Consider the following 22,771-nt stretch of genomic DNA (forward strand, 5'->3'; position numbering starts at 1 on the left):
AAAGAAATCTAGACCCCTAATTAGATATTGAATAATCAATACTTCTGTTCAAGTTTGACAGCTTAAACATGTCTACATATTGATTGTCCTTCTTTGCTTTTTGAAAGAAGTCATAAATGAGTCTACCCCCAAAATTAGCTATGCATAATGAATGTGCCAAATAGTTGATAACCCTGTCCCATTTGACCATTAGTTTTCTGTCTAGAGCTTTTAATAATGTTGTTGCTGTGTTGCAAATGACGTTCATACTTAAGGGAAGCACTGGATTTGTTATTTTTGCTTATATGCCCGCATTTATACACGTAATTTAGGTGCTTTCTTGTGTGTGTATAGATATACATATATGAACAAACTGTCTTTTATGCTGAAATAAAAATAGCAGTGCCAGTTCTGAGAGGCAACAATCATTATTTGGCCCAAGAATCTGAGTCTTGGCACAAGAACTTTAAAAGTAAATGCCTGATGTTGAGATTGGTAAACAGTTAATGCCCTGTTTGCCAGTCTGAGTAAACAAGTAGGAACATTTTTGAGCCATCGTTTTGAATGCCATTGAAATTATTATTTACTTGTTGAGAATGCCATAGCATTAGTTTGGTTAAAGAATATAAAAACTTGCTACTATGTGGCTTTTATTTTAATTGTCAATAATGATAATGAGTTATCCTGAATAGCACATTTGAAATATTTGTGTTTTAAATTGGAATTAAGCTATACAACAGAAAAACAACTGATTCCCACCGTTGCCAGCTTATTTCTTTTCTGTTGCATTCCACTTGGGCCTTCATATGTGAAAAAAAAATTTTTAGTTACCAAAAATGTACGTTTATGTGGCTTACTGTCCCTTAGAATTTGTGAGATGTTTCTAATGTGACTAAAATCAAAATTGTAATACGGGGAATTCAGAGTATCTACCTAGATAACTTTTAGGTAAAAAGAATGGGACAGGTCTCTTAGCTTTTATAATTTAATTTCTTCTATAACTGTAGGGAGTTATGATTTTTTTTTTTAATCCAGATATTTTCTTCCAATCAGGAATATCATTGTAATTTCTACAGGTCTGCTTCAAGACCCCTGTCGTCAATAAGAGTTTTCCCCTCAACTTACATGAGTTTTGGATCAAACTAAAAGTGATTCGGGAATAATTTAAGTTTTAAAAAATAAAACTAGCCCAGCCAAGTGTTTTATATCTCTTTAAGTAGAGTTTTATGACACCTCTTTCGTTTCTTTCCTCCTTTTTCTAGCTTAGAGATCTGTATATTTGTTGAGGGACTGTTTGAAAGGCTATGCAGGAGATGGTTTTTAAGTACCCAAGAGTAATTCCTTATAGATATATAATTTTGATATTAACTTAAATGAATGATGTGTATATTTTTTATCTTAACTTTTAAATTTACCTATAGTTTTAACAGTGTAATTGAGTTGTTTTATGTTGAAATTTAATGAACGTGTTCTCTCTTTACAAGTTAAGATCTTTCAGGGAAGATTACTGTTTTACAAAAAAAAAATAAAATCTTTTTTTAGTGTCCATAGATTAAATAGATAAACATTTAGACTGGTAATCTGAACAGCGTATTTAGAGCATGACAACTCCCACAAGTCTTTCCCCGCATGCAAAAGCTGCTTCCAGCTGTGACTGGGTTTGTTTTATGTATAAGTTGGTCATTTACTCAATGTAAGCATGCCCTAAAACATTTTTTAAATATATATGGAGCAATTAGACTTTTAAAAACAAATTGTCTAAAGAGTTGAGCTGAATTTGTTCATATCTCACACCTCTACAGACTAATGTGTACCATTATATATCTCTTGTAACTGGTTAACAGCTCTGTTAGGATTGTAGTCTGTGAAATTTCTAATTTCTGTGGTTTACCTAGGTTATAGGAACCCTGAAAAATATAACAACATTTGAAATTGGGGAGATTTTTCTTTTTTTAAGTGAAACCAACTGTAAGTTTTACTGTTTATAGAAAACAATCTGTAGTTTATAGTTATTAACAGCAACAACAAAATAAAGGGTTTTTTTGTTTCTAAAAACTTTCCCCCACCCCAACACACTACTTATTGGTTTTTTGTTTGTTTTTTTTTATCTTGTAAAGTACTGTGAATGTTAACAAATAATCAGAAAGGAATAGTGGTGGAAGATGTAGAACATATTTTGATGTGCATGAAGATGAGGCTTTAAGATTGTGCCCTCTTTAGGGCATATTAATTTAAACGCAGCCAGATGATTGTTGAGAGAGTATTTCAGATTAAAGATGAATTTAACTGTGTTTCCACATGTGAACTGCATAGTAATGTGAATATTTCTGCAAGGAATACAGTTGTAAATAGTTTTGTAAATCATAAATTAGGAAACAATTTTACTTTGGTTATTTTTCCTGTCTGCTTTCAAAAGGTTGAGCCAGATATTCAGCTGGTGTATATCAGCATAGCTTCTGTAAAATCAACACCAGTGATAGTTTACACAAGATGAGAATCTGGCCCACAAACTCTTCTTCTGGTTCAAGCTTTATAGTCCTTGTTTAAATAAATGAAATCTTCCATGGCATTTGTTTTGCTATAAATGTGTGTCAGATGAAGAAAAGTGTGTTTTCTACTCTGAGATCCTTCCTTATTTTCCAGGTTTTACAGTTGAACATAAGTGTCTATTTTGCTGCTCTGTACTAGAAATTAAAAAGCTATAGTATGCTGTAGAAAAATCAACCTTTTATGTTGACACGAGTGAGTCTATATTTAAAATACGGGTGACAGCACTTGCCCATCTTCTTTACAGAATGAAGGTTTGGCTTTCTGTTACATAATTCAGTTTGAAAAGATTTCTGAAAAACTGCAAGTATTTCTGTTATATGGTGGTGTTCATGCAGCTACTGTTGAGGTTGTCATGGTTTCCAATATAAGCTCCTATTTTCAGAAAGTTTTGACTTGATGTTAAGAATGTCAGGGAATTAAGTCTCCATGCAGTTGAAATTCTAGCATAGTTAGAGTTCAGGACTTCATCCCTTCATCCTTTCTAATAAAATGGTCAATGCATTTTATTAAAAAAGATTTTAAGGATTATAAGAGCCCACCTCCTCTGTTCTCTACCCCAACATTTTGATTTTTGAAGAATATTTATGTTTGTATACCTCAGACCCTTACTTTAAATCTAGCACACTTGGCAGTATACAGGAAGTTTTTTCATGCGTCAAACAGCATGATGGAATAAAGATTGCCTCTAACTATCATGCACTTTTTCCTTTAAATGGAGAAAAGAACATTGTAGTTTCCTAAAGCTGTTGCTTGTAATCTTGGAGGGTCCTGTGAAAAGTAAAAATGTTGTGTCAGAGCTTTAGAAGCTGTAAGTTAGTGTAACTCCTCTGAAGTTGATACCAACTTAAATCCAACTGTGAAACGCTGGGCTGTTTAAATTGCTTATATGTTTTTTGTAAAATATTGCAGTGGACATCTAGAATACTGCAGGCATGCCGCATGCAAGTAGCAAGACTACTTAGGTGATTGCAGATGCAGGGTTTAGAAGTCACTGTTTATGTGCGCTTGAAATTCATTTGCTTGATATTATTGTACAGCATGTGCAAATGAAACAAATCTTTGTATAACTTCACTTGATGCTAAGGATGTGTGTCAAACTGGCAGACCTGGAAATTCCAAGTTACAGGACCTGATTCTGGATTTGGTCTGTTTGTACAAGACCCTCAAATTCTCAAGGGGAGTTGGAGGACAATTTGAGTGTGAGCTTAGACTGTGCTGAATGGTTTTTACTGGCTTTTGGGTCACTTCTTACCTCCACAGAGCTAAGTAGAGAAGTGAATGCGACCTTTTACCAGTGCATTAGATGAGCATTTTATTTAAATAGAGTTGATTTTGTTTCTCACATTAATATGAAAAATAGTGTAGTCTGCAACTAAAGATTTTTTTTTAAGGTTAAAACTTAAATGTATATATATTCCAAATAGTACATGGCATAACAAAATCAACATAACCTTGCAACATATTGCCCTGAAGTCTATAGGTATGAAATGTCATGACAATTCTCATCTTTGTGATAAAGGGAAAATATTTTTAAACAAGGTAGCTTAATGCTATCCAGCTACTATAATATAGCTGTATACACTTTTACACTGGGTCAAAACTTATGAAAATAACTGGGAGCAGTTTTCCAAATATTTACTTAGCATTAATTTTAGTACATGGGTTACAAATAAAATCATTATTAAACCCCATTTTTATGCTTTTTTTTTTTTGCTCAAAGGTTTAAAGCCAAGAAACTAAAGCCTGATGCATGGCATTGGCAGACATGGACATGCAGGCAGCTTACAGACATTTAAAAAAAAAAAAAAAAAGCCCCCTGCCTCCCCCAGCCCCCCCTGTGTTTTACTTTAAACTCAGTGCACTCCCACACCAAGCCCAGCACATGCCCAGAAGAGGCATTGCATTAGTTGGACCTAGCTCACCCAATGCCTGTATAGATCATGCATTTTAGGGGGGGTTGGCACTTTTATCTACTAGCTGATTGAATTAGATAAAAGCACCCCACTAAAGGGATTGAGTCATCTATTACATAAAAGCACCGAAAAGCTCCGCTGACTATACAGATGCTGTGGAGCTAAGTCGAACTAACATGTTGCTGTTTCTGGTAAAGCGTGTTTTCTTTTAACATCTGTAAGCAGCCACAGATGCTATGCTCCTTGCTGCTTTTTTTGTTTAAAGAATGAAATTCCTGTGCATTTTTAACACAGTCACCCTGTGAGTCTTGTAGAGCTGAGCTGTGTGAACACTGGCACTCTAAACATGGGTAAGAGTTTGAAGTCGGAAAGTCTTTATGTAGGTAAAGATTTGCCTTCACAGTTCTACTTGCATGACCTAAAGCCTAATTATTTACTAAACGGACAGCAGGATCTCCAAATGAGGCACTGTGATATGTATATGCAGGATTTAAGAAATGATTGAGGTGAACTGAGATTGCTACTCAAGATTTCATGTTATGAATTCGGTTCTGGTACTTGTCTGTTTTTGCTAATGAAAGGAAAAGGAGAAACTCCTGCATCCAGTTGTTCCATGTTTCTTGCTTGTTGTACCAGCAAACATTCCTAAATGTACACTTATAAGAGCAGAATGCCTTCAAAAGCACTATTTCAGTATTTTTATATATGCATTTTATTGAAAGGCATCATCAACTTGAAAACTGGCTGTTTTAAAAAAAATAATCAGGTACTGCACCTAGAAAAAGTCCCTCTGACTTTCTTGTAAATTCAGTTTTATATGGTCTTCTAGTTTAAAAGAAATGGCGGGGGTGAGGGGAGAAGAAAACCAAACCCTCTGTTGCTTTTGTGAAAGATCTGCAGAGGGAAAATTAACTGCTTAATATGTTCATACAAGTGAAGGCAGTGAAACAGATTATACAAAGAGTGCTCAAATGAGCAAAGAAACTGAAGAAATGAAGGAAAATATTTTTCTCTCATTTTTAATTTATATGGCTCCTCAGAAATAGTTGTAGTTAAATTCAAGTAGAAGTGTTATTTTTCAAGTTGATGGTGCCCATTTAACATTGTTTTGGGTTGTGTTTTTTTTTTTAAGCTGCTGAAGTTAAGAATGGAGGTTCTGTTTTATTTAGGATTATTTTTGGCAGTTTATTGGAATTTTTAAATTTTACTTGTGATTCATATTTTAGTAACGTATATTGTCTCTTCCTGTATTACAAACTGAAGGTTGTCTTTTTTGACATCCTAACTCCTTTATGGGTGAAATCTTGGCCCCATTGAAATCGGTGGAAAAACTCCCATAGACTTTACTGGGGCCTGGATTCCACCCTTAGTTTTAATTAGAACAGTATCATTTACTCATTTCTCAGTCAAGGACAATTCCCTCTGACTTTAACAAAATCTCTCTCTGATTAAGATCCGTAGGTCAGATCCAGGTTCTTGATTTAGATTCAGCATAACCAAGGTCTTCAATGTGACAACTCTGGTTGTGAGCATTCAAACTGAAGTGCTGCATGTGGTGTACTGTATAAACTTAACAGTCAGGCTAATTGATAGAGATGGATGCTACCTTGCAAAAAAAAATAGTCAGAACCCTTTTGTTTCATTCATATGCTGTGAATCCTGTGCAGCACTGGCTCACTGGAATGAAGGCAGGTGGAAAATAGTCTCTCCAACTAAAGAGGCTCTAAAGGTCATGGTGAAGTTTTACAGAGGCTTTGCCATCATTTCTGTACCGACCGGCAGAGCCCTGTAATGACAGTGCATCTCTGTGGAGTTTATGCTGGCATTGAGTACAGCGTGATTGGTGGCAGACTCCTAACCTGACTTAGCTGTGCCAGCAAACCTCTGTAAGGTAGACCAACCCTCATGTCTGACGGTTCATTTTTTGAGTGATAGGTTTGGAGTCAATATTATTGAAAATGTCACGTAGCATGAGGCGATTAAGCCTGGAGTAGAAGAATACGCTGTGCTTCCTAGCATCCCCAATATATTCCATCTGCCTTTACTTACAGGACAATTATGACATGACCTTGTTGCACTTCTGTTATTAAAAAAACAAAAAATAAAAACAAGGTATTTTCCATCTAGATATCAAATAGCCTGAAAGAGAGAACGTTTATGGCTTTGTGTTTCTGAAATAACTTTAGGCCTGGTGTCTTCAAATGATCATGAATCTAGTCTCAGAACAAATACTAATTTCTTCTTGTTATGATTTATTCCTGTTGTATAAGCCTAATTAACTATTTTAAAATGAAGGAAAAATATGGAGAACGCTAATGTTAATAGCAATTATTTTTTTGTTCATAATTATTTTTAGGAAGATTGTTACACTATTATTGTTTTATTGTATTTACAATATGTATCTTTTTTGCCTCACCCTGTAAATTTTGAAATGTAACTACTGTAACCTAGAATAAATAAATATACAGAGTGATGAAATGTTTCACGTTACTAAATTATAGGCATCAAAAGGCGAGTTGTTTTTCTTCTCTTTTGGGGATTGGCCTAGAGTTTAGGTAGTTTCATTCAATGCCACTTGAATCGCGCACTGATTATGTTGCTCTGACTTTGCTTTATATAATATGAAGTTTGCATTGTTTGTCATCTTAAAAATATAAAATTCTTTGGAGTCAAAATATCAGTGTATCTTGCCTAAAATTTAACTTTGCAAGAACTTTAGAGCCAAGTTCTTCAGTTCTTTCCCCTATGTTATTCAAATCGAGCTATATTATTATAATCATTTTACAGCTTTTAAACCTAAAGCTTTGTAAAATTCCCCTTTTTTCATTTAAGATGATTTTGAAGCAAATCCTTTGAAGTAAATGGAGTTGCCTCCAATGCACATCAGATGTAAATGATGGAGTTTAGCTTTTTTTGTGATTTGTCCTTTGAGTTTTTTCACTAGTTTTCATAGATACAAACAGATTCCTCTCAAGTTAGATTCTTGCTGTTTTAAATACTACACAGCAGTATAGTTGTCCATATGAAAGATCCAAAAACAGTGCCTGTAGTAAGAATAGATCACTCCTTATCCTTATCTTATCCTTATAGATTGGTTTGCTAGTAACTGAGTACCCCATGTTGGCTTTTAATTTTTTTCTTGTGTTTCAGGAAAACATCTGAAACTTTTTTTTTTTTAACCTATTAGGAATTTACATACAGAAATAGCCCAGAATCCTAACCCAGAGCACTAGGGTGGGATTTGGGAGCCCTAGAGTCTATTTCTACCTCGGCCTCCCTTCTGTCGGGTGACCCTGGGCAAGTCTTTTGATCACACTTTTTCTCAGTTTCCCTACCTTGAAAATGGGGTTAAATACAGTTAAACTCCTTTGTAAAATGCCTTGAGATCTCCTGACTATACCTTATTCATGTATAGCACTTTTTTTTATTATATCTCTTTTGCAAACATTGGATATGTTTGCATGGCACTGCCTGCACTCTGTAGACTCCTGTGTATGAGCTAATGCATTTACAGGTAGCTTGTGGTGACCCTGCCCAGAACTGTGTTGTACCCTGTGGACACCCTTCATCACTAAGTGCTCCATGCTGCCTTTATGGTATGGATATGCAAACAATTTCTTGCACCATAAAAAGGGGGCAGGACTTTACTGTGCTTCACCTGCTCTGCAGTAGTAGCTGCTTGTGCCGGACTATACTCCATGATAAGTGGAAGTGAAAACCACAGCATGCGAAAGAGGTCAAAGTCACTCTGGCTTACCTTCTCCTTACCGCAGGTTAAGAATATGCATGCAAATAGTAGTTTCAGAGCAGTTGATGCCGAAGAGAGTCTTGCTGCCTTTTACTCATGGTAAATTATGTACAGTGTCCTTTGTTTCCTATCCTGAACTTGTGCGGTCTAGTTGATGTTGATGGACAGCTGCTGTTTTACCACAAATGTGGCTGTATTTCATATGCAACCATCACTTTACCTGCAACTGGAACTGTAAAAGTTCATATTGTACTTCTGCTTATGTTGAATACTGTTTTAGCAAGAGTCAGAGGATAGACTACTGCTAATGGAAATAAACTTCTGCGTTTGGTCTTCTGTGTTCGGGATCTGGTAGGATGTTAGATATTTAAATGGTTAGCAAATCTGAGGAAGTGAGTTAACTGCACTGCAAACTTGAGCTAAAATAATGAGGTCTAGGCTCTAAATCTAATAGCAGTTGACTGCAGTAGCGTTAATTCTGATTTACACTGTACAGTTGAGAACAGAATGGGACCCTTGATGGTTTTTGTCCTAGTGATGACCTCTGTCTTTGACAGGAAAAGTCTTCATTTTTTGTACTGTTGACATTGAATGTCAACAGCTGTAATTTGTTGTTGGTATATGTTAATGTTCAGCCTTGTCTTTTCTCACCTTTATTGCTTCAGTCATGGATTTAAGCCTGCCACCAATGTAACTTTTCACCAATTCACCTAAATCAAGTCTCAGCAGACCTGATTTTTACAGAGAAAAGAAACTCTTTTGTTTGTCATATTGTCTGACTATAAAAAGTCTCCCATCTCATGTATCTAGAATGTAACTTCTGATAGCGTCATCGCCTGCTTCAGTTTCAGTATCTCTTAAAATCCAGATGAACTGTCCAGTTCTCAAGACCGAATTAGAAAAAAATAAAGAGTGCTGTTTTTGTTTCACAAATTCTTTTCTCTCATTCATTTCATAGCAGGGGAAAAAGAAATCTTAGTCCTTACCTAGAGTAAATAGTCCTGATTTGTTGACAGTGCATGTTCTTCTGTTTGCAACATCAGTGTAAACCTGTCCAAAGAGTAATTTCTGCAGAAATCCAGTCATGTAAAAAAAGCATAGGAGCTTGCATGCAACTTCCAGCCCTTGTAGGGGAAAAAAGAATAAGACAGGAGGGTGTGGTGAGGGGGTGCACAACTTTGGACCTAGGTAGGTCCAGTCATGACCCTCAGATACAATAAAGAGCATTCACATAAGGCTTGTGAAACACAAGCCTTCAAAAGAGGACCCAAGTGGTACATAGACCTTTTTTCCTACCCTTTTGGACAGAAAGGAATCTCACACTTCAGGCAGATCAGTTGTTTAGCTCATAATTACCCAAAGTGTAGGATTCAGATTCCCAGTATGGAAACTAGCAGAGATGTTCCATTTGAAGCAGTGTTTTGGCGATGGGGTATGCCTATCCGCTGGGAATCGGATTGAGAAAACCACCTTTTCATTTGACATGGGCCCCGGATAGCCATCCGATTGCAGCATCTTTTAGTCTCTGGTGTTAAGAGCTGGAGGTAAAATTCTGGGACAGTAAAAATATTCAAAGTGCTATAGTCCTAGCATTGTTTTTAAATAGAAAATCTCAAGTTCCCTATTAATTTTATTTGTTTGTTCATTTACTTTCATGAGTACATTGCATGCAGGCATTTATTGCTGATCACCACCTTCATGCATGCTGACAGTTTTCAGGATTTTGTTTGAGCATTGCAGTCCATTAAGGTGACATAATTAGTCATTTGGTGGTGATAGGTTTAGATAGCTCTGATATGAAAGGGGTCTTTCATTTCCATATATGATTTGAAAGGCAAGGCTGAGAAAAGCAAAAATATTCCCAATATGTGACTGGTTTGTAAACATTCAGCTTCTGTTAACTTGAGTTTTCAAGATACTATAAACTTAAGTGACAAATGTAATGACAGTATGTAAATTATATTGAAAATATTGCTGTCTGTTTGCTGTATACTAAATTTAAGCTAAGTTATAAGGTGTGCTGTTTGGAAGTGTGGAAGATACAAGAGTGGAGCTACAGATAACAAGTTTATGCTTGTATTTCCTACTGATGAAGACTTTCACACAAGTTATTTCTATGGGTAGGTGATGAGAATATCACTCTGCATGTATATACATTTATTATACATTTTTTGCATGATTATACATGTAGGAGTGGTACAATTTTGACTTGAGACTGTTGATGCCTTTTGTTCAAATATAATTTGATTTGTGTAGGCGCATCTATCTAAATTTGGCTTGTACTGTTAGAAAAATTAGTAATAACTAAAACAAAAAAAAATCAAATGCCACACGAATTATTCACAGCTCCATAAATTTCAGTTCATAAATTCCTGAAAACATGGTCAAATAGTCAATATTGTACTTGACCCTCGTATCTTCTGCACTCAAGTATTTATTTTATAAACCATAAGATATTTATATCATATCACACTGAACTCTGATGATAAAAAGACTGTGAAATTATTCCCCATATTGTAAATTTTGCATGTAATCTAGGCATGTCTGTAAAATAATAAACCAAATAGCAAGCAGCTTAATCCAAAAGTTGGTAACCTTGTACTTTCTACTTGCCTTTCTTAAAAAGCAAACGATCGTCTTTCAAGTAGAGATCAGGATTTTTTCCAGTTGCAATCATCAGTGTTTCACGTTGTGAAATGTTTGCTCTTTTATACATTGACATTTAACCTACCCATTTATTTTTATGTTGTCTGTTTTAAGTTTGTAATATAACAACAGTGCTTTATTCGGGGACAGGTCAGACCTGAAATGATTTGTGAAACACCATCCTGTTAGGGTGCAAAACTGATCCTCACTGGAGTTCAAGCTCCATAGTGTCATGCTTCAATGAAGTGTGTTGCTACCTGCAAAACAATTCTTTAAAATTGTTGTATTGGATTATCCATTTGCTGAATCAAATAAAAACAAAACGGACCCTGGTGGAAACAGCTGTGCAGTGACCCAAGTTTTAAGCTTTGATTGTACAATGATTCCCACCCCCCTGGTAACAAACACTTTTTCATGTTGTACCCCTAGAAGACGCTAGTGTTTCCTGAATAAATGTTTCTTTTGGAGAAGCGCTTTTTTTATTTGTTTTATAATGTAGAAGGTTCTGTGCTACAAAATGTTAGTAGAAGCTTTCTTTGAATAACATGCTGAAAATGAAGGACCAGGTACTCCAAAGCATTATCCATTAAAACTCTAGTGGAATTAAAGTTTACAGCAATTGAGGCCTTGGCTCAGGCTATTTTAGTATTTTCACACGTCTCAAATGTATAATTGCATTAAATGAAATCCTGGACCCACTGAAGTCAATGGGACTTGTACTATAGACTCCAGTAGAGCCAGAATTTCACTCTTTCCCCTCTGCCCTCTCTTGACTCATAAATTAGAGCCATGGGGAGGAGGGGGAGGGGGAGGGAGAGCTATTTTGAATGAAAACATGGACCTCTTCCAAATGACATTCTTTATGGTTTCTCCATTTGCTTTCAAATTAACTTTTAAATTAAATTTGACCTTAGTTTTCAAAGAAAGTTGTTGCCTTCAGCACAAAAACAATCAAAATAACGTTCTTTTTTCTTGTTTATCAATAATACGATGCAAGATACTAAAAATCTATATCCCTCTTTTGGTGGGAGGAGATTCATACTGTGAAAATACCGTGTTAAAAGCATATTTGTCACTATGTATCGCTTTTATTAGAATATGACATTAGAAAGTGTATTTTCTTGTAAATTTTAATTTTGTTTTATTGCACTTAGTTATGGAAAAAAAAATACACTACAAGTTTGAAAAATTCCAGTGTCCTTGGCAGGTGAATGTTATGCATGCAGACTTGCCTAGTGTTAAACTTAACGTAGTTGAATCAGTTACATAAGAGAGAGTTTTTTTCATCCAAATCAACCCCTAAACAAGGTTAAGATGTCATTTGAATTATTTAAAGAAAAAAAAAAAGAAAGTAAAAACCTCCGTAAATATTTTCTTTTGCCAAATTTAATGTCCTGCTATTTTAGAATATTATTTCTTGCTTAAGCTGAAACGTCTTATCCTTTTAGAACTATGAGTGTAACATTGTCAAATATGGAGACTTGACTGTGCCAATGTAAAGGATAATATATGAATAACTGATAGACAATGACAAGGCAAGCTTACGTGTCTGTTTTTAGTATCTTTTTATTGTATGCAAAGCTTAAAATGTTTTTATGGTCTTAGAATATCTTCTTCCAACTGAAGCTGAATCATGGCCCTACCTGTCTCTGACAGTTCCTTGAGACCATTTAGGAGAATGCAGCCTTTCTAGAATTAGTGATTTGTGTTTTAAAATATCTTTCCCAACATGTATACATCTAACATCCGTTGCTTTTCTTTTCCTCCTCAGATGGACCTCCAGTTGTAGCTCATTATGATATATCTGACACAAACTCTGATCCAGAAGTGGTAAATGTGGACACGCTTTTGGCGGCTGCAGTAGTTCAAGAGCACAATAATTCTGTAGGAAACCAGGACACAGGACCTACCTGGAGGACTCGAGGGATGCTGGAGGAACTGAATGCTGATGCAGGTTTGTCCAAATTACCCTTCTCTGGTGCTGTGGCATGCAGGTGGTCTAACAGTGGCTATAGGATGTATGGAACAGCCATTGAAGAAACTTGAATTTAGGATGGACCTGGCTCTTATTTAGACACCAATTCTGCCAGCCTGTATTATGCTGGGTATTTTCTGGCTCCACAACTAATTCTGTTGAAATAAATAAGACTCCTAATACATGGGACAATGCAGAATGAATAAAGGTGACGGTAGCAGGCCCTCTGTATGTATCGGCAACTAATAAAAGGGCAGATGTTATACTTAAGTGTATAGTAAGATGTGACCCGCTAATATTGAGGATAACTGTAGTCTGTTTCTAATGAAAACTGAATCGCTCCCATAAATGCTCGCTTGCTTGTTTTTTAATACATTCCTGAAAGCAAAACCCAGCAAAGTTAACTTGCCTCTTCATTTGTTGGTGGCAAATAAAGTAAAGCTAGTACAGTGTAGCATGTGTGCCTCTCTTGGATGAGACGTTTTGAAAGCCAAAGACTTGAATTCTGCAATGCAGTAGGCATTTTTGCACCAGGGTCAACAGAACAAGCTAGCACATACTTAACTTTAAGCTCTTAAGTAGTCATGTCAAAGGTAATCATGATTAAATTAAGTCTGTGCTTAAGATGAGGGGCAGGAAAGGTGTTGTGTGTCTTCAGGCCACTGACCAGGAAGAGCAGCTTGCTGGTGAGTGATGATATGAAAAGAACAGAGCAGAGAGCTTGTTCTGCTCTCAGAAGGTTTGCAGACCCTCGGTTTGTTGGACCATTTGTTCAGGGAGGAAAGTTGTAGGCGCCACTGAGAGTGGGCTGAGCAGTTTTTGCCAGTTCTGTTTGCCATATGGCTGGGATACATCAACTGAAGTTTCATTTCAGAAACTTGCAAATTAAACTTCTCTAGGTTGTTTATGGTTGCAAGAAAACTTTGCAGGATGAGACTTAAATGGAGCTGATGAAGTGCCCTCTGCTTTATGGTGGAAACAGATGTCACCTTTCATTGCCTTTGTGCCATCATGAACACTTTTATGGCAGCACAAAGACCAAGGAAACAGATATCCCGGCCCCTTGCAATGTTGTAAATGCCCAAAATTTGTGGCCGTGGCAAAGATGGTATTAATTTGTACCACTATGTAGTGATGGGTGTCTGTTCACTTTATGGTGCGAGTGCCAGCAGCCTGGAGCTGCCTGCCCTCTCCAGCCACCCCAGGCAGGTGTTCTGGGAGCTTGAGGAGCTCTTTCCTGTATACCCTGGAAATTCCCACCCAGGATCAGGCCCTGGAGGCACCTGCCCAGAGTTCCCTGCTCACAGAGGTGCGCCTTGGGATCGTTGGGGTAAATTTCTGTGAGGTGAGGAAAGGCAGAGGTTCCTGGGGTCATCTCAAAGAGGGAAAAACCAGACAGATTCTCCCAGGGCTTGAGGGGTGCAATACTGCACAGGAGTTCCTGGGGCACCTAGGACTAGGCCTCTCAAGCTTCATTGCCTGTCGTCCCACCCATTGATGCTGTGGGACAACAGGTGAAATGGATTGACTGTGGTGTGGCGCATCCCAGCAGAGCTGATCTGCTTCATTTGGTGACATCTATTTCTAGCCTTAGTCTGCCTTCCTCTTTGTTCAGTGTACTGGTATCTATATTGTGACAGTTCAGTAGGGCATCCAGTTGCTATCAGGGTTTGCCGGGGAAGGTTACAAGTAATTCAGGCATTTCTTATTAAATGTAAAGTCACCATAGCCATAAAATGGAGATCCAAGGAAGACAAGTATTCCTTTCCAAGTGCCAAAAACCGTAATAGCCTCCTGTACACAACGCCAAATTTTCCTTTGTGCCAATAGCCTCAGCTGTCCCTTGTCAGCTACTGAAACCTCTGGCTTTCCCCAGACAGATTTATTGATGTCAACTTTTGTTACACTATAAGTGTGCAGCATGTTGAAATATTTAGGGCTACATAGAATAAATTGAGTCCCTTGAAAGACATGAAGTGTAGTGGACTAGAATTTAGTTGCAGGAGAACAGAGAGAGGGAAGCAGGTGCGGGGTGAATAGTATGGTACACATCCTGGCCATATTTTTAGGTCTAGCTTCTTGGGGCAGGGAGCCTTGGTTATCCTGATATTTGGAGAGCTGGGAGCTTTGGTTTTATGTGGCGATTCTAAAATGTATTTTCAAGGCAGGTGATTATAAATGGTTTCTGAATACATTCAGGGTGCAAATATTGTTCAGCTTTTTAATCAGTCACATATGAAGATGAAATGAGGGAAACCTAGAAAATGTAGAAGTGATGTTGTCTCCATTCAGGTGGAAACGGCCTCGTAATTGCATATTATTTTTCTGTATTTAAAAAACAGAAGATACTCTTGGTCTGATCTGTGCTGAGTCTGTGGGGCTTTCTTTTCTGTGACCTAATAACATTGGTGAAACCAGCACTGCATGTGCTGCCATCCCTTGGCAAGTTCTGAAGTATTCTGCAGTGTTTATCAGCTCCAGGAAAGGCAAGTCTTTGAAAATTCTCCAAATAAGTGGGAACAGCACAAGCACATACAATCTAGGTTTATCAACATAAAACTCTAGGTCAGTGACTCGCCATGAGATCCTTTGAAAGGTGCCAGGGGTTGTGAGGAGATAAGCGGATAAGTACAGACTTGGACTTGTCCTTGCATGGCTGATTGCCCACCCCCACTGGCCCCTTTACAAGGAAGTAAGCAATGCAGTGGCCAGCCAGGCAGACAACACGCTGGCATGCATCAACCGCTGCATCTCGTGTAAAACTAAGGAAGTGATACTCCTGCTGTACTCGGCACTGGTGAGACCGTAGTCGGAGTACTGTGTTCAGTTCTGGGTGCCATGCTTCAATGAGGGTGTGGAAAAACTTGAGAGGGTCCAGAGCAGAGCCACCATATGATCAGGTACTTGCAAGGAAAGCCATACGAGGAAGGGCTGAGGGACCTGGGCCTCTTTAGCCTAAAGAAGAGAAGGTTGAAAGGGGACTTGATAGCGACTTACTGCTATACCAGAGGAGTACATCAGGAGCTCGGTGAACAGCTGTTCACTAGGGCATCCCCGGTGAAGACCAGGACCAATGGATATAAACTCCTGGAATGCTGCTTGAAGCTTAATACTAGGAAAAACTCTGCGAGTCGTCAGTGTGACGAAGTCATCAGCAAAGCTAACTGCACTTCATCATGCATCAGCAGATGCATGACAAGCAGAACCAAGGAGGTGATACTTCCTTCCCCTCTATCGGGCAGTTGGAGTACTGCGTCCAGTTTTGGGCGCCACTTTGGGGGATGTGGATAACCTAGAGAGGGTCCAGAGAAGGGCCACTCGTATGGTTAAGGACTTGCAAGCCAAGCCCTATGAGGAGAGACTAGGGCACCTGGACCGCTCCAGCCTCCGCAAGAGAAGGTTGAGAGGTGACCTTGTGACTGCCTTTAAATTCTTCATGGGGGCGCAGAAGGGAATTGGTGAGGCTCTACTCACCAAGGCGCCCCTGGGGGTTACAAAAAATAATGGCCATAAGCTAGCAGTGAGCAGATTTAGATTGGACATTAGGAAGAATTTCTTCACAGTTAAGAGTGGCCAAAATCTGGAATGGGCTCCCAAGGGAGGTGGTGCTCTCCCCTACCCTGGGGGTTTTCAAGAGAAGGTTAGATAGGCATCTGGCTGTGGTCATCTGAACCCAGCACGCTTTCCTGCCTACGAAGGGTGTCGGACTCGCTGATCTATTGAGGTCCCTTCTGACCCTAACATCTCTGAATCTCTGAATCAGGACAGTTGGTGGCTTCCATGTATTCAGAGGTGTAACTGGCAAGTACTGCTCCCTGGAAAGTGTTGGTTCACGGTTCAGATCAGTGGCCAGAGCTTTATTTCTGCACAGGGGTGGCATCTTCCCCACCATGACACAGACCACCAGTTTTTGGTGCAAAAACAAAGGAGCTGATATCCCTGTGTCCTGTTCCCTGTCACCGCCCTCTCACAGCAGTGAATCTCTGGCTGCTGCTTCTCCTACACCGCCACCTCCTCCCACTCTCAGGGCCACTGCAGGGAAGGTGCAGGACTATATTTGCATCCCCCTCACCCAGGGCTCATGCGTCACTCACCAACCCATTGCTGAACTACTGAGTTTATCTAAAAGTTTGGGGCATCACTGGGTAAATGCGATTGCACTATTCTTGTTCCAAAAAACTATCTTCTCCTTCGGAGAAATGTCCCAGCCATTTGGGTATACATTCTGGGATCATATGAGAAATGGTAGGGATGATTTCTCTGGGATTTAAGTGGAAAATGACTCCTAGGAAGTTGTGGCTAAGCAAATATTTTGGGCGCTTCTGCAAGTGCTGACCTTGAACAGTAAACAAAATACCTCTTGTGCACGTCCACCTGATGCTAAGGAAAGCAAGACATTGGCAGACTAGGTATGTTACTAGACATAGAATTTGTGTGCTAGACTTGCGCTTCCTAGATGTGGTTCATCCTGTTGGACACAATCCTGACCTGTACTCTGATGGACGTGCATCTTTTTCTATTGCCTCTGCTAATCATGGTTTCACTGTTGCCAGCTCCTTTCAGGTCTTTGTGTTTGGAGTTGTTAAGCAGTGGTCTTATCTAACCCTGTTCCTTGGCACTTCCATTTCATGCTTCATAACATGCCAGACACTTCTGGCTGAAAAATTATGCATCTACAATCCAATATTTGGGATTGCTGGCAATCTGCTAACACTTTCTTAGGGATGCCCAATTGCACTTGAATGAAGAGAGTATTCAGCCTTGACTATTTACTCATTTAAAGGCAGCTCACAACTTGTCTTTTTTTCTTTATATTTTATATATTTTAAGGTGGAAGCCCCCCATATGTATCTGAGGCCAGGACTTTCCTTCCCTTTCTAACCCCATTCGCAAGTCATCCCAAAAGCAGTGACCAAGGAGGCTGGGTCAGTCTCATTAAGTATGGTGAGGTAGCCACCCAAATTCAATCATAGACATGGAAGATAGAGAAACTTTATTAAGTCATCTAATCTGTTCCCCCCCACGGAGCAGGGTTATTTCCATCGGTGTATTCTCTGGCCTTGTATTTTGTCGTGCCCACTTTTTAAAAAATTTTCAGTGGTGTGGTTTCCAACAGCCTCCCAAGATGTTATTCCACTGTCTTAATAGACTTCACTATTAGCAAGTTTTCTCTGGTGTTCATCCTAAATGTAATTCCTTCTTACTCCAAGCTTATTTACGACTTGTACCACCCTCAAGTACAAGTTTTACAAGTGCTTAGGCTTTCTTATTGGTAAAAGTTATGATGTCTTGTCCTCTTCCTGCCCTTCCTCCATTTTCCCTTTAGCTGGTGGTCAGCCAAGCTAGATATCCTGTCTGATTTATTTTTCCTTTATATACTCCTCTTTTTGAATGATACAGTTGTGTGAGCTACTTCCTTACACAATAGAAAAAGCAAGCTTTTTTTTTTTCTTCAAGGCTGTCCAACATCCTCAGATCACCACTAAGCACTTAAGAGATACAGACTTTAATTTTCCTTGGTGACTGGGAGTAGTTGATTTTTTACGGGATCTATCACCATAGTACCAACGGCTTTTTGGGTCTGATTATCTCTCTTAGGTGTTTCTGTGCGTATGTTATCTAATATCTCTAAAACAAAGCTTCACTGTAAGATTCAGTGTGTTCCATTTAGAGTTAGGGCTTTGTCTGCTGTGCATTGTTAACGTAGCGCATGGCAGGATATGTAAAACCTCACCGCTTTCTACTTATGGTCTCCTTAATGAATCCCTCAAATGAATAATCCCTGAGGGAGCCTATTAAAACAACAACTCTGCCCTACACAGATCTTTACAAAACTTATAAAAACACTTTGTTTTTTTAAATCAAATCCCCAGAAATAGCTTTGTATATTGCATGCATATTTCTAATGCATCTATTGCCCTATATTATTCAGACTGTACTTTTGAAATCTACAGGGCCATTTGTAATAAAAATATCTGAACTATTTTCATGCAAGCATGACTCCAGTAAAAACTACTACTGCATGTTTAGCATCAGGTTTCCTCTTAAATGCCTTTTAAAATAAATTAATTGCTAATAACAAGTTCTGTAACAGTTAAAATCTTCATTATCCCCATGGAAGATGGAGGTAGGTGGTAGCCATTATAAGTGTGTCTGCATCTCTACTCTCACGGACCCAGAGGGACAGATTTCCAGCTTCAGCTTCCTCTGTGCAAAAATGAAGTTGATTTCCTAGATATGGGGACTTTACTATCTTTAACTTTCCCTGAGCCTGATGAAGGGTGTGAGAGCCTGAAAGCTTGCAGAAAAAGATGTATCCTTTTGCAATTTCTCAGCTGGTCTAATGCAAGGTATCATCTCTGAACCAAGAGTTCTAGAGTTTTGCATTCCGCATCTCCTACACATTTATGTTAGGTCACCTCTGTGGATAATAGTTCAGTTTTCATGTCTCTTTCTTTGATAAGACTTATAAAGGTCAAATATGGCGATTTGTTTTCATTAGGAAGACCCCTGTGTCCTCGGAATAGCGATTTGAAATGACCAACTTTTCCTAAACCATCAGACAGTCTTATATGGAATGAGTCCTGGTTTCTGCTGAGTATGGCTGGTTTTGTAGCGACAGCTTAAAGATGGCAGAATGTGGTCGAGTGGCTAGAAGAAAGTTTTCAGCACAAAACTGCCTGTTTTGTTGGTTAGGTACCCCAGGTTAGGTGTTTAGCTTAGCTGACCACCAGCTAAGGGGGAAATGGAAGAGGAGGAGGAAGGGGCAGCTAAGCTAAACACCTAATCTGGGGCATCTAACTGTACTGTTTAGAAAACCCCTAAGCCCTTGGAGAACTGGTTATACCTTAGGGTGGTTCAAACAGGCAGGACAGACTACTAGTCCTAGAGAAGGCTCCTCCCCAGCTGGGCAGTGGAGTGGAGATGTGGGGTGAAATCCTAGGAGAGAGTTTGAGTCCTAGCCAAGACAGCTTCCCTGCTGGGAGGCACTGACAGTCAGAAACTTTCCCTCCTTTAGAATAAGGTACAGTTTGGCCTGGATGTAGCTTGTCTCCAGGTAGTAAAGGGGTAAGTTTATTTGTAATGTATTACAGGCAAAGAACCTAATTCTTTTAGGGATGGGAAGCTTTTGATACACTAATATTAGCTATTATTTATGGTTATGTGACAACTTCATTGCCTAAACCAGGACATCCAACTGGTGGCCTTTGGGCTGAATGTAGCCCCCAAGGGGTTAATTTACAGGCCCTGGGCTCCCTCTGTACCCCGATTGCCCTGGCTGCAGTAGGTTGGGGTGGGGGTGGGGAAGCCCGCACTGCCTGTGTACAGTGCAGTGGTGGGGGATACCCCTGAGGGTGACACTTGGCTCACACTGGTCCCTGTACTAGGAGAAGTTAGCCCTGGCCAAAACCATTAAAAACCCCATTGGACAAATCCTGTGTATATCCAATATCAAAGCTATCCTGCTTTAGCAGAGAACAGCACAAGCTGATCTAACTTGTCTTTCCAGTCTTAGGTACTTTGATTTGTGCTTAGCTTGAGGAGAAATATTTTTCCCCAATGGATTTGCAAGTTGTGAAGGATGTTAAAATTCTGGGTCTGTTTGTATTTTCCTTCTGTACAGGCCACTTGGATCCAGGATTCCTAGCAAGCGAAAAGACCACTTGTGGCAATGCCCAGATCAATGAAGAAATTAATATTGCCTCTTCTGATAGTGAAGTGGAGATTGTGGGAGTTCAGGAACATGCAAGGTACTCGTTTTTTTTTTTTCCTTTTGATGTGGAGTCCTTTATTTTATCATAGGACTTGAACAGGCAAAATAAACGAGGAAGGAAAATGCAGGCTGAATTGTAGTGTTACAGCTCTTCAACTATGACACATGCCAGAAGTCCAAAAGATATATGCTGTTCTTGTGCTTTGCCCATCACTTCAGTATCGAAGTGCCTACTTTCTTTAGTCTGGTAATGTTTCCACATTAAGTGTTTGGTTTGATATCAGATACACTAATAGGCTAAGTATTGCTGCTACTGGAATCACTTGCTTAATTCATCTCTGTGCATATGAAAACATTAATAGGCTAGAAAATGTTTTGTGTTTTTAAGGGCTTCCTGTGTGCAAGTATGTATGCGTGTTTTTACAGTTGGTTCCCTTTAAACAGTGTATATTAAGAGTTTTCAGGATAGTTGATTTCATTCCTTATTTTAAGAAGGAGGAAGGCTGTATACACTGTAACAGTTAATGTTGTAAATGTAAGGAAGCCTGCTGGATTTTAAATTTGCCTATCACTTATGGATGTTAATTTTATTTGAAGATGCAGGCCAGTCCCACCGGGAGATCAGAGTTTAGGATCATAAGATTCCTCAGATGGCCTCGCTTCCATGTTTGAATTTAAGCTTCACTTATCCCTTTCCTTTTGATGCTTCCTTTCACCGTTTAGTTGGTTCATGATGCCATAAGCCTGTTAAGATTGGGGCATAGACATGCCTTTTTTCAGCCCATGGAGCTGAATTGGTAAAACACAATTGAGGTTGTGCAGGGAATCAGTTAGGCAGGCCAAGGCAGGACTGGAGCTTAGGTTGGCTACAACAATGAAGGACAATAAAAAGTCCTTCTACAGATACATAGCCAGCAAAAGGAAGGCGTGGAGTAACATAGGGTCCCTGCAGGACAAATCAGGACAGTTGGTGATGGACACAAGGAAAAAGGCGCAGAGCTCTTCCATGAGTTCTTTGCTTCAGTATTCCTAAGTACTGATCAAGACAATCCCCGCATCTTGAGCATAGACAGATGGCCAAAGGCACCAGACTGCCAACGGTTAGTGCTGACTTAGTTAAGGAGCTCTTGGAGGGGCTGGATGGGTACAAGTCAGCCAGCCCGGATGACCTCCATCCACAGGTGCTGAAGGAATTGGCCAGTGTCATAGCTGAGCCACTGGCACGGTTGTTTGGGCATTCATGGTGCTCTGGCCAGGTCCCTGAGGATTGGAAAAGGGCCAGTGTGGTCCCCATTTTTCAAGAAGGGGACACGGGATGCGTTGGGTAACTTTAGGCCAGTCAGTCTTGCCTCTGTCCTTGGGAAAATACTGGAAAAATCATCAAAGAGCACATTTGTGAAGGCCCAGCAGAGGAAACGATGCTGAAAGGAAACCAGCATGGGTTCATCACAGGTAGATCCTGCCTGACCAACCTTATAGCCTTTTATGACCAGGTCGCACGCTGCCTTGATCAGGAGCTGAGCCTGATGTCATCTACCTGGACTTTAAGAAGGGGTGTAGGTCGAAGCCATGTTGGTCTAAGGACATAGGCAGACAAGGTTCGTCAGGCTAAGGAAGTTTCAGCAGTTGGTGCGTGCTCTTTCTGGATGGAATGAAAAGTAAAGACTTTTTTTTTTTGACTTTTCTTTGCTTTTCTTTCCATCTAGAAAGAGCACGCACCAACTGCTGAAACTTCCTTAGCCTGACGAAGGGTTTTTGAACCCGAAAGCTTGCTTAATAATTGTTTTCCAACTATTTAAGTTGGTCTAATAAAAGATATCAGATTCACCCAAAGAACCTTGTCTGCCTATGGACTTTAAGAAGGCCTTTGATACAGTTTTGCATCCTATTCTCATAAGAATATAGGAATAGGAGCACCCTCTCCAAGTTCATAGATGATACCAAGTTATGGGGCAAAGTTAACACACCGGAGGGCAGGGAGCAGATACAAGTCGATCTGGACAGGTTGGATTAATGGGCAGAACAAAATAGGATGCAATTCAACAAAGATAAATGTAGGGTACTCCACCTAGGGAGGAAGAATCCTCAGCACGCCTATAGGTTGGGGGATGACCTCCTCAGCGGCTGAGAGGGATCTTAGAGTCATAGTTGATTCCAAGATGAACATGAGCCGGCAGTGTAACGAGGCTGTCAACAAAGCCAGTCGCACCTTGTCGTGTATTAGCAGATGCATGACCAACTGATCG

At 39.4% G+C, this 22,771-nt stretch overlaps 1 protein-coding gene across 2 annotated transcripts in view; it reads left to right on the plus strand.

The window, feature by feature from the left end:
- The window catches only part of CUNH18orf25 (chromosome unknown C18orf25 homolog), a 39,744-nt gene that overhangs the window by 11,376 nt on the left and 5,597 nt on the right, over positions 1 to 22,771 (plus strand). For both annotated transcript variants that reach the window (XM_006034858.3, XM_006034857.3), the window contains exons 2-3: positions 12,608 to 12,790; positions 20,436 to 20,562. In XM_006034858.3, coding sequence (XP_006034920.1) covers positions 12,608 to 12,790; positions 20,436 to 20,562 — 310 coding nt within the window. The remainder of the gene's footprint in view (positions 1 to 12,607; positions 12,791 to 20,435; positions 20,563 to 22,771) is intronic.

Source organism: Alligator sinensis, unplaced genomic scaffold (genome assembly GCF_000455745.1).
Source record: "Alligator sinensis unplaced genomic scaffold, ASM45574v1 scaffold518_2, whole genome shotgun sequence".
Lineage (NCBI taxonomy): Eukaryota > Metazoa > Chordata > Crocodylia > Alligatoridae > Alligator > Alligator sinensis.